The sequence below is a fragment of the Garra rufa genome, chromosome 2 (genome assembly GCF_049309525.1).
Source record: "Garra rufa chromosome 2, GarRuf1.0, whole genome shotgun sequence".
NCBI lineage: Eukaryota > Metazoa > Chordata > Actinopteri > Cypriniformes > Cyprinidae > Garra > Garra rufa.
In genome coordinates this window covers 32,489,084-32,501,712 of record NC_133362.1, presented here as the reverse complement: position 1 = coordinate 32,501,712, position 12,629 = coordinate 32,489,084, and the positions used below count along the sequence as shown (strand labels likewise).

At 35.4% G+C, this 12,629-nt stretch overlaps 1 protein-coding gene across 1 annotated transcript in view; it reads right to left on the bottom strand.

Moving 5' to 3' along the window:
• The window catches only part of atrn (attractin), a 93,838-nt gene that overhangs the window by 54,950 nt on the left and 26,259 nt on the right, over window positions 1–12,629 (bottom strand). The window contains exons 9-14 of the mRNA XM_073834125.1: window positions 10,532–10,715; window positions 8,663–8,817; window positions 7,110–7,194; window positions 4,057–4,277; window positions 842–963; window positions 581–719 (exon numbers count right to left, since the gene is read on the bottom strand). Coding sequence (XP_073690226.1) covers window positions 581–719; window positions 842–963; window positions 4,057–4,277; window positions 7,110–7,194; window positions 8,663–8,817; window positions 10,532–10,715 — 906 coding nt within the window. The remainder of the gene's footprint in view (window positions 1–580; window positions 720–841; window positions 964–4,056; window positions 4,278–7,109; window positions 7,195–8,662; window positions 8,818–10,531; window positions 10,716–12,629) is intronic.

Sequence of the window (12,629 nt, the reverse complement as noted above, 5' to 3'; positions counted from 1 at the left end):
TAATATAATGATAAAAAAGAGGCCTTTAAAAAATGTAATAATAATAAAAGTGACATTGTTGTTGTTATTATTATTTATTAATATTATTATTATTATTAATCTAATAAGAAATCTGAATAAATAAGCTTTCCATTGATGTATGGTTTGTTAGGATAGGACAATATTTGGAAAATTACCTTTTTCAACCAAATTAAGTTCTTAGCAATGTATATTACTAATCAAATAAATAAGTTTTGATATTTACTGCAGGAAATTTACAAAATATCTACATGGAAAATATCTTCATATTTTTCAAATATCTTATTTTTTCAAATATCTTCATATATCTTTGGTTTTGTGGTCAAGGGTCACATATATTAATACAACATTATTAACAGTGATATTATCCCAGTAATATTTTATTTTTAAATATTTTATTCTACACTTTTTTTTTTTTTTATTCACGCTTGTTCTACCATTGTTTTAGCAACGGACTATGACTAAGACATTATTTACACATGACTTTGCTCTTAAACTTCAAAGATCTTCCAATATGATTTAAAGGTCAAACGACCTGTTAAACATTGATTGTGCTCATTACCAGGGAGAGTAGTGCACTCTTGATTTCTCGTCTCCCACTGGCAGTTCTGATCTGTGGCACAACTTTTACAGCTGGTCTTCTTGCTGCACACAAAGGATGGGTTATCCTTTGGACACGCCTCATACTCCATTATCCCACCCTGCAGTGAGGTAGACAGATTCGACACGTCAGTGCATAGTCCCAGTATTACAAATTCATAAACTGAAATGTGTTCTTCCACACTTTTATGTAAGTCACGGCATATTAAATGTTAAGTCTTACCGGGGAACTGGTGCAGTTACTATGACCAGACACACAGACCGCAGCGCACCACTGGCAGCTGTTAGTGTTTGCTGTACAGCTGTAGCAGTCTGAATATTGGTCACACTTTTCACCATCTGCATCTGGAAAGCACACACATAAATTACTGCATACAATGCCCGTGGCGGTAACTGTGGATTCAGCGACGCCATACTCTGGAACAAAAGTTAAACATACAGATAAAATCTGTTGTAAGCAACTGCAGCTGACAGATCGTTAAGATTAACATCTATTCAGACAAGACTAGTTCTTCCTATTTCTTTTGCTTTGCAGAAGTACACTTTAGATTTGGATTAGAAATAAAGAATTAGTTCAATTATTCACTCATCCCCATGTCATCCAAGATGTTCATGTCTTTCTTTCTTCAGTCGAAAAGAAAAAAACATTCCAGGATTTTTCTCCTTGTAGTGAACTTCAATGGGAGCCAACGGGTTAACCTTCAACTGCTAATCACCATTGAAGTCCACTATATGGAGAAAAATCCTGGAATGTTTTCCTAAAAACATTGATTTCTTTTCGAATGAAGAAACAAAGACATGAACATCTTGGATGAAATGGGGACGAGTAAATTATCATGAACTTTTAATTCTGGAGTGAACTAATCCATTAAATAAAGAATTACAATTTCAGTAAAAAAATAAATAAAAATACCCATCCTTTCTGGTCTAACTCTTGACATTTTTAAAGAAATCTAATCCTGTACGGTTAAAAAGGCTTGTGTTTGTAGATACTGTATTTGCACAACACTTCTTTTGCCAAATAACTAAAGCTAACATTCTCCTTGAGTGCAAATCTTCTTACTGCCTGGTACAGCATCATGGATTTAGGCCGTTTTACCAATCTCCGGGATAAAATAACACTTGGTGGTATAAATACTGCCTGCTGGTATCCCATAAGGCATAAAAAAATTTAAAATCAATAAGGAGAGCCAGCAGCCTGTTGCAATATGGCTAAGAAAACTCCCGTGATGATCCATAATCTTTAGTGATAAATTTATAACTACAAAGGGTTTTCACAGCATAAGACTAACTGCATAGCACTACTTGATCAAAATACAGTAATATTAAAAAAGGAACATGATATATTACAAAACAATCAGTTTTCTAATTTATTGCTGATGACAAAGCTGCATTTTCAGCAGCAATTACTCCAGTCTTCAGTGTCACATGACCCTTCAGAAATCTTTCTAATATGCTGATTTTGTGCTCAAGAAACATTTTTTATTATCAGTGCTGAACATATTAGTACTGCCTGGTATTTTTGTGGAAACAGTGATTCTTTGGTGAATAGAAATTTCAATATTCATTATACAGTTGAGGTCAAACTTTCCAACAATGACTGTATGATTCTGAGATTCATCTTTTCACACTGAGGACAACTGAGGGACTCATATGCAACTATTACAGAAGGTTCAAACGCTCACTGATGCTCCAGAAGGAAAACCATGCATTAAGAGCCAGGGGGTTAAAACCTTTTTAATTCAAACATCAAGGTAAATGTAACTTATTTTGTCTTCTGGGAAACATTATTTTAACTATCTTTTGTAGCCTCTGATATGTTTTTAATATGTTTTTTAGGCATAATACATTTTTTTTTAATCATCTCCATTCTGTTCAAAAGTTTTCACCCCTGGCTCTTAATGCATGATTTTTCCTTCTGAAGCACCAGTGAGCGTTTGAACCTTCTGTAATAGTTAAATATGAGTCCCTCAGTTGCCCTCAGTGTGAAAAGATGGATCTCATAATCATACAGTCATTTTTGGAAAGGGTTCAAATCCACAAAAATGCTGAAAAAACTAAAATTGTGGGACCTGAAGGATTTTTCTAAAGAACATCAGGCAGTTTAACTGTTCAGGACAAAGTATTAAGAAAGAAAGTAAACTTTTGAACAGGGTCATTTTTATAAATTCAACTATTATCTTCTCTTGTGGACTTTAGGTAAACATATTTTATGTGAAATATCTTATTCAGATCAGTACTAAATAAAAAATAACATGAATTTTGTATGATCCCTATTGTTTTGGTAAAATAATATTTTGCCGATTCTGAAAGGAGGATGTAAACTTTTGACCTCAAATGTACATGTCTTTAACTCATGTGCCCTTGCTTAAATTTTTTAAAATCTAAAAATAAATATTAAAAATAAAATAAATATTTTACTAATCTCAAAATCTGAACAGTAGTGTAAATAAAATGTTTTTGCATCTAAGTGCAAGCCATTAGATCAAAACGTTAAGGATCTTGCATAATTCAGGTAAAATCCAGACCTAAAAATGACACACATCCTAAGATAAAATTTGTTATTTAAAAACTGTTTTAAAATCTAATCCTGTCTGAATAGTTCTAAAGAGACTTAAAGGAACACTCCACTTTTTTTGGAAATAGGCTCATTCTCCAACTCCCCCCGAGTTAATAAGTTGATTTTTACCGTTTTGAAATACATTCAGCCGTTCTCCTGTTCTGGCGATATCACTTTTAGCATAGCTTAGCATAGATCATTGAATCCTATTAGACCAATAGCATCGTGTTCAAAAATGACCAACGAGTTTCCATATTTGTTGTATTTAAAACTTGACTCTTCTGTAGTTATATCGTGTACTAAGACCGGTGGAAATGCAAAGCTGTGAGTTTCTAGGCTGATAAGATTAAGAACTACACTCCCATTCCGGTGTAATAGTCAAGGAAGTTTGCTGCCGTAATATGGCCGAAGCAGGCGGAGTATTATCAGAAATGAGTTCCCAGCTAGTTTAGCATTTGCACATGTGCTGCGTGGTATTACTGCTCCTGCTTCGGCCATATTACAGCAGCAAACTTCCTTGACTATTACGCCAGAATGGGAGTGTAGTTCCTAATCTTATCAGCCTAGAAACTCGCAGCTTTGCATTTCCACCGGTGTTAGTACACGATATACCTGCAGAAGAGTCAAGTTTTAAATAGGACAAATATCGAAACTCGTTGGTCATTTTTGAACGTGATGCTATTGGTCTAATAGGATTCAATGATCTATGCTAAGCTATGCTAAAAGTGATATCGCCAGAACAGGAGAATGGCTGAATGGATTTCAAAACGGTAAAACTCAACTTATTAACTCGGGGGAGTTGGAGAATGAGCCTATTTCCAAAAAAAAGTGGAGTGTTCCTTTAAGAAGCAGACGTCCTCTTTGTTCCAGTCACTTACATCCTCTGGGACTGCAGGTGTTTCTCAAGCCCTCTGTGTCATAGAGTGCCGCTGCGTCCCAGGACATACAGGTGGAGGTAGTAGAGTTCCACAGACACTTCACGCCGGGCACAGCCGTCACACACTCCAGATGCTCAGAGAACGCAGCGCAGCTCACAGGGGTGAACCTCAGCACGTCGCTAAGCATCAGGCTGTTAAAACCTCCATACACGTACATCACCCTGACACACACGCACAAAAAGAGACAGAGATTAACCTCAAGCATCTCTGAAGGAATGAGAGAGGACGGCCTGAGATGGGAGGGAAGAGGTATGGAGGGTGAAGAGGAAGAGGGCAGTGTGAATGAAGAACATGAAAAAGAAGTTGGGAGGAGTGATGAATAAAGCGCATGAGACTGACAAGTCAAACAGCAAAAGCAGTGTTGTACCACAGCTCCCCACAGAGGGGTCACTCCCTGGTCATATCAGCGCTGACAAAGACGCTTGGGATTATGGGTAAGAATACAGATCACAGCGAGCCCACATCAAAACCTCACAGGAGAAAATATACCAGAAAGTGAGAGTGTGCGGATAAGTGCGGTTTGTTAGGCTGGCAATTTGAAGCACTAATAATGAGACGTGTTATTTATGGATAATGATTCTGCTTTATGACTTCATTTGGCTAATCCGTATGGAAGGAGATTACAGGCAGATTTAAATATAGACTTCATATTTACTGCGACACCATTTAAACATCACAGAAATAGAGACACTTTTTAAAAGAAACATTCAGGACTCAATACAACTTAAGCATTAGTCACATGCTGTCAATTATCTGAGGAAATCATTTTAACTCTGTAACAAAACAAACAGCCTGTTTACAGTTTGTATGGAAAGTTTACCAGTGTTTAAAAGTAAAAACATGATGCTCTTAATTTTGTTAAATCATCTACATAAATTATTCAGTGTCAGATGGTTAGCTTTTGAGCTGTAAATAATTTTGGTTTCTAGGTAGATGAACTTTTGGTTATGCAATATCTAAATGCAACCTGGATATGTTCCTTCCTGGTGTTTTTGCATGAAACATGGTGATTCTATCACACTTGTCCCATACTAATTCAATCAGAAAGTGTATAGCTTTTACAATGTTAAAGGGATAGTTCACTCAAAAATGAAAATTCTATCATTAATTACTCACCCTTATGTTTTTCCAAACCCGTAAGACCTTTGCTCATCTTCAGAACACAAATTAAGATATTTTTGGTAAAATCCAAGAGCTTTCTGACCCTCTATAAACAGCAACACAACTACCATGTTCAAGGCACAGAAAGATAGTAAAGACATTATTAAAATAGTCTATGTAATGGTGATTTTAATTTTATTAGACCATAATTTTTGTTTTAATTGTTGAAAAAAGTCATTTTAGTTTTCTTTACGGACAAAACGCATTTTCGTAGCTTCATAACATTACGGTTGAACCACTGATGTTACATGGACTATTTTAACAATGTCCTTACTACCTTTCTGAGCCTTGAACGTGGTAGCTGTGTTGCTATCTATGCAGGGTCAGATTAAGATATTTTCATTAACAATATCTTAATTTGTGTTCTGAAGATGAACAAAGGTCTTGTGGGTGAGTAATTAATGGCAGAATTTTCATTTTTGGGTGAACTATCCCTTTAATGTATATTTATGCCACACAGTTTCATTAAAGTGCAGTATTGTAAACATTTTTCTGTGGTTTTAGAAATTGAGCGATGTGTCAAATTTATTTTCTGTGGTGTTCAACAACACGTCACAAATGTCAGTAGAGTTTAAAGGCACACTACCGTTAAAAAGTTTGGAGCGAGATTTTTTTGTTTTTGAAAAAAAAAAAATCTCTTATGCTCACTGCATTTTTTGGATCAAAAATACAGTAAAATATTATTACAATTTAAAATAACTTATATTTGAAGATTTAAAACTGTAATCTATTCCTGTGATGTTAATGTAAATAAATGTAATTCAACCAATATAAATTATTTTTTAAATTCTTAAATTAATAGAAAGTCCAAAAGAACTGCATTTATTCGAAATAGAAATCTTTTGTAACATTATACATGTCTTCACTGTCACTTCCTTTCTGACTAAACGTATTAATTTCTTAAAAAAAAAAAAAAATTAATTAATAAAATAAAATATTACTAATCCTAACCTTCTGAATGGTAGTGTATACAATCTTAACTATATCTTTAAAATAGTGTACATTATGTTTGAGACTGGATATGTTAGTATACCGAGCACATAGGACTGAGTGATATCTGCTGATATTGATATTATCACAATAAATGCAAAATTTTTATTTATTTTAAATTTAAAGGCAGATTTTTGCTCTGAAGTGAAAGTTGTAGAAACCAGGCAGTTAATCGTGCTTTAAAATTACTCTTTTATGATAAGAACAAGACAAAAACGTTGAATTCTTAACACTTCAGCAGTCATTTTCCTTAAGCAAATAAATATCTAAATAGAAAAAAATCAAGATCAAAAACAACAGGTTTGTGTTGCCTACTAATATTAATGAAAATATTACTTTTTTGCCTCTTATAAATACACATTTGATAGTAGCTTGAGTTAGGATGCAGATATAAATGCATGTTCATTATCAAATCAAGTGATATCCGTAAAAATAGTAGCAACCTGAATTTTATATGGTGGAATTTAATTATTCTGACTGTTTGAGTTTTTGTTTTTAGTATCATACATTTAGATCATGATAACCACAGTTAAAAACTACAAATATAGCATCTCAATACCATGATAAAAATGTAAAATAGTTTCCAGGTATTGGTATGAAAAATTATAGCTTAATCAAAAAAGTGTTTCCCCAGTTTGTCAGCACTGTTTCACCTGGAGAAATCACCCCAAGAATCATCAGCGCTGCTGTTTGAACTTTGAGCCGGGCGGATAAACCTTTTTCCGGCGTTCCGCCTTTGGCACATAAACCTTATAACGAACGCTTATAAAATTCTATCGCAATAATTATCATTACTGATTTATCACCCAGTCCTACATACACATAAGAATCATTGAGATTACCCATTGTGATACACAGCGGAGTGGCCAAAACGGTTGACATCATGGTGAAGATCTGGATTTGGCAGTACAGTCCACTCATCACAAGCTAAAAAAGAGAGAAAATAGCAGACAAAGTTTGTTTCAGCCAGTGCTGCCGGAATTCGTTGTAGAGACATCACTATAGAGAAGACAGAGCTCATGAATATTAATTAACTAAAGACAAATGGATGCTCACTCACATTGCCCAATTAATATTCATAAGTCCAACCTTCACATAAATTGATGACCTGTGCAGATGCGCAGGGGCTATAAGGCACCTTTACTTGTACTCTAAAACTAAATAACATTTTAACACCACGCAATCTGGGATAAAAACCGAATGTCCTCAGTTCCCTGCCTCTTTCTCGCCATGGTTTGTAAGATGGGCCGTTTCTGAGCTGACCCTTAATATCAAATCATCTCTTTCCTAGACGTTAAACAGAAGGAGTTAGTGGCTAATCTAACAGGAGTAAGAGAAGCATGAAGAGAAATGACTGCTATTAGAGCAGTATGTGTGACAAGTCACTGCCCCCTGCTGGCAAACTTTCTGACAAATCGAATTCAGCATCCTGGTGTGGGCCAGTGTAATTGAGTTCAGCTTATAAGGACAGAGCAATTACCCTCAGGGCCGAGACAGGCCTCTACTTAATTACAGATTACCACAGCACCAGCCTGAATTTCCAAAGAGAAGTTGGCAAGGGAAGAACAAGAGAAAGAGATTTTCAAGTGGAGGGATATCTAATGATGAATAAGCAAACGCAGACACTTCTGATATGTTTGAAGCTTCCTGTGTATTATACAAGCACTACAAACTCCACAAAGATGCTCTAAATTTCAACCCACGCATCATGTTCTCACATTCAAGAGCCGCCGTATTCGAGTGCCTGCAGTGCGTCTATTCTGACATCATAGCATCCCTCATTATCTAAATGAAAAGCGAGATAATACCACCAGACAGGCATGTCTCCGATCCCTGGAGATTACAAAACTCAAATGTGTCACTCATAAAATAATGGCTTCAAGATCACGCATCCTTCTGCAAGAAGCCCCCCTGATGAGTGTATTTCGGTCTCTAATGGCTTGCTGCTACACGCACAGAAATCCAATTACGCTTTCTGTGTGAGCGTCTCTTCTGCTGTTCAATATTGTGAAAGACAGAGGCATTATATATATATACACACATCATGCCATACGTGAGAGGATGCAGTTAGTGAATGGCTTAAAATGCAAAAAAGTTCTAAAAAGTAAGGGAATGACAAAACTTTAGAAGAAATCATAAAGCACATAATCATACAACACAGTTTTTTTTTTTCTGAAATAAATGGTTTGGATAATTCAGTTGATTAAATTTACAAATCACATACGAAATTATCACATTATCTTCAAAAAATAAGACTTGAGCATAAAACCAACTCGTAATTCTGATTGGATAAGTCACATTATTGTACATATTGTTAAGCTGCCCAGTCATATACAGAAGGACACAACAGTTGTGGTTTGTACATTCAGGTGACAAAGATGTGTTTGGTACTCACCTATGCTGTATGCTATGAAGTCTGAGGAGAAGCACTTGGCCCCGTGGCTCATTGAGGTGTCATTGTGCGTGTTCCCTCCAAACACCAACATGCTTCCGCCAACAACCACTGCAGTGTGGAGGTAACGGAAAAACCCACTGTCCCTCAGAATCAACCTACACATTCATTAGAGACATCATTAGCAAGAGCCACAGAGAAAACAAACAAACAGTCAGGCTATGTTCAGAGAAGCATACTACATACTATTTTTACAGCGCAAAGCATGCACATAATTTGTGAGTTTCTTAATGAATGTTTACAAACGTTTGGAGTGGGTATGATTTTTTAAATATTTTGAAAGGTAATCACTTCATCCTCATCAAGGTTTCAAAGTTGAAATTAATAACAAAGCTGAATTTTCAGAAGGCATTACTGTAGTCTTCAGTGTCACATAATCCTTTAGAAATCATTCTAATATGCTGATTAAGCGTTGATACTATTTTTTTAATTCTATTCTTTTGATGAACAGAAAGTTCTAAAGAACAGCATTTATTTTAACAGATTAGTTCACTTTCAGAATAAAAGTTTCCTGTTTATTTTATCTCTTTCTTCAAACTTTTTAAATTTGAAGATCAGGGTAAATTTAACTTATTTTGTCTTCTGGGAAACATGTACGTATCTTCTGTAGCTTCTGAAGGGCAGTAATAAATGAAAAAAAAAAAAAAAGATATTTAGGCAAAATAAGAAAAATGTACACATCTTTATTCTGTTCAAAAGTTTTCACCCCTGGCTATTAATGCATTGTTTTTCCTTCTGGAGCATGAGTGAGTATTTGAAGCTTCTGTAATAATTGCATATGTGTCCCTCAGTTGTCCTCAGTGTGAGAAGGTGGATCTCAAAATCATACAGTTATTGTTGGAAAGGGTTTATACACAAAAATGCTGGAAAACTGGAATTTGTGGGACCTGAAGGATTTTTAACTGTTCGGGACAAACAAGGGACTCATGAACAACTTTCACTAAACAAACAAACAAACAAAAAAACAAAAAACAGCTGAGGATAAGTCAGGTAAGAACACAGTATTAAGATTTAAGAGGATGTAAACTTATGAACAGGTCATTTCTGTAAATTCAACTTCTTGTGGGCTATATGTAAAACATCTTTTATGTGAAATATCTTATTCAGGTCAGTACTAAATAAAAATGACATGTATTTGGACGTTCCCTTTAATTTTGGTAAAATAATTAACATTTTGCAAATTGTGAAAGGGGGATGTAAACTTTTGACCCCAATTGTAAAAAAAAAAAAAAAGACCAATTATTTCACTAGATAAGACTCTTATTCCTCAGCTGGGGTTGTGTAGAGGCCTTTGAAGATGCACTGAAACTGCAATTTGAACCTTTACCAAAGGATCCCCATTGAAGTCCACTATATGGAGAAAAATCGTTACGTTTTCCTCAAAAACCTTAATTTCTTTTTGACTGAAGAAAGAAAGACATGAACATCTTGGATGACATAGGGGTGAGTTAATTATCAGGAAATTTTTATTCTAAAAGTGAACTAATTCTTTAAATAGAAATCTGTTGTATCATTGTAAATGTCTTTACTGTCAGTTTCTTTTTAAAGAAATAAACAATTTCTTTAAAAAGATTTACAGATTTCAAACTTGAATGGTATTGATTCTATTTCTTTTGCTAAATCAAGCAGTACATAAACAATATAAATGAGGTAATAATACTATTTCAATTAATTACAAGAGTGAAGCTTTTCTTTTTGTTGGATTTAAAAAATGAAAAATAAGCAGGCAGTCCATTTTAAGCATAGCCCTAAAATGATAAAGTCAAAAAGTAGTCAGTATTAAATTAAACTGTGTAATGCTGGTCAACGCACCACATTCTCTTGTCCACATCATAGCGGTACAGGTCTCCTGCCAGGCCATACTTATTGGCGCTGAAAGCTTTATACCCCCCATGAACGTAGATGGAGCGGGTTTGAGGATCGTACACACTGCTGTGCCCATAGCCACCCTGAACCAGCGCCCCACGAGTTTCTAAAACACTCCATGTGTTCTTCACTGTAAAGGGAAGAGTAAAAAGGTTGAGAGTTAGTGAAAACAGAAACAACTGGTTCTCCAAAAAAATTTTTTTGATGTTGCTCTTCCATTACAACACCAGAGGGCAGTAGAGTAAATACAATTACTCCAAACAGATCAGAACAGGGATAGCTGTCACAAGAGGAAGAACTACATTAGTATGTATATAAGGTTTTAAAACAAAAGTCTAATTGAATTAACACTTGTTTTCCCTAGCAGGGGTTTTGTATGTTGATTTCAAACCACACTGGCATCAATTCACCTTTAAACTGAAAACCAGCCCCAGTCTCTCTCTCTCGCACAAATGACAGCAACAATCAATCATGAAAACAACTGCACATTTTTTTCCCCAACTTCAAAACATTTTACAGAGTGAAAACTAATATCAAAAAAGGGCCTTTTTAATTTTGTGATGAATGAGAGTCGGTCTCTGCGGTACCTAGCGGTCTGATTCATCAGACAGAAACTGGGTCACAACTGTTCACTGTGACTTTCAGTCTGTGGTAGCACTCAATATTCTGAAAAGGATTAGGGTGCTTTCACATAGGATGAATTCTTCCTTTTAAATAGCAAGACTGAATGGAACAGAACACAGGCGTCCTGAGGCCTGTTTTTAAAAGATGCTTTTTTTGTTTTTAAAACTAAGTTTTTTTATAAGCCATCTTAAAAAACATAATGTGCATGACGCAAGATGAAAAGGAAAACGTGGTGTAGCAGCTATGTATATGAACAGAGACCAAGTAATTAAAAAAAGCAATATCACAGAAAAATGCAGAGGGGTTTGATTTATCTGTCAAGTAGGGCTGGGTGTTGAAAATAATGTTGAGAGATAAATTTTTAGCTCTATATTTAATCTTAAAGGAACACTCCACTTTTTTTGGAAATAGGCTCATTCTCCAACTCCCCCCGAGTTAATAAGTTGAGTTTTACCATTTTGAAATCCATTCAGCCGTTCTCCTGTTCTGGCGATATCACTTTTAGCATAGCTTAGCATAGATCATTGAATCCTATTAGACCAATAGCATCGCGTTCAAAAATGACCAACGAGTTTCCATATTTGTTGTATTTAAAACTTGACTCTTCTGTAGTTATATCGTGTACTAAGACCAGTGGAAATGCAAATCTGCGAGTTTCTAGGCTGATAAGATTAAGAACTACACTCCCATTCCGGCGTAATAGTCAAGGAAGTTTGCTGCCGTAATATGGCCGAAGCAGGCGGAGTATTATCAGAAATGAGTTCCCAGCTAGTTTAGCATTTGCACATGTGCTGCGTGATATTACTGCTCCTGCTTTGGCCATATTACGGCAGCAAACTTCCTTGACTATTACGCCGGAATGGGAGTGTAGTTCCTAATCTTATCAGCCTAGAAACTCGCAGCTTTGCATTTCCACCGGTCTTAGCACACAATATAACTGCAGAAGAGTCAAGTTTTAAATACGACAAATATGGAAACTCGTTGGTCATTTTTGAACGTGATGCTATCGGTCTAATAGGATTCAATGATCTATGCTAAGCTATGCTAAAAGTGATATCGCCAGAACAGGAGAACGGCTGAATGGATTTCAAAACGGTAAAACTCAACTTATTAACTCGGGGGGAATTGGAGAATGAGCCTACTTCCAAAAAAAGTGGAGTGTTCCTTTAAAGGAGAAGTTCACTTCCAGAATAAAAATTTCCTGATGATTTACTCACCCCCATGTCATCCAAGATGTTAATGTCTTTTTTTCTTCAGTTGAAAAGAAATTAAGGTTAAGGAAAACATTTCAGGATTTTTCTGCATATAGGTCCAGTTTCAGTGCAGCTTCAAAGGGGCTCTACACGATCCCAGTCGAGGTATAAAGATCTTATTTAGCTAAACAATCAGTCACTTTTTTAAAAACATAAAATGTATATAC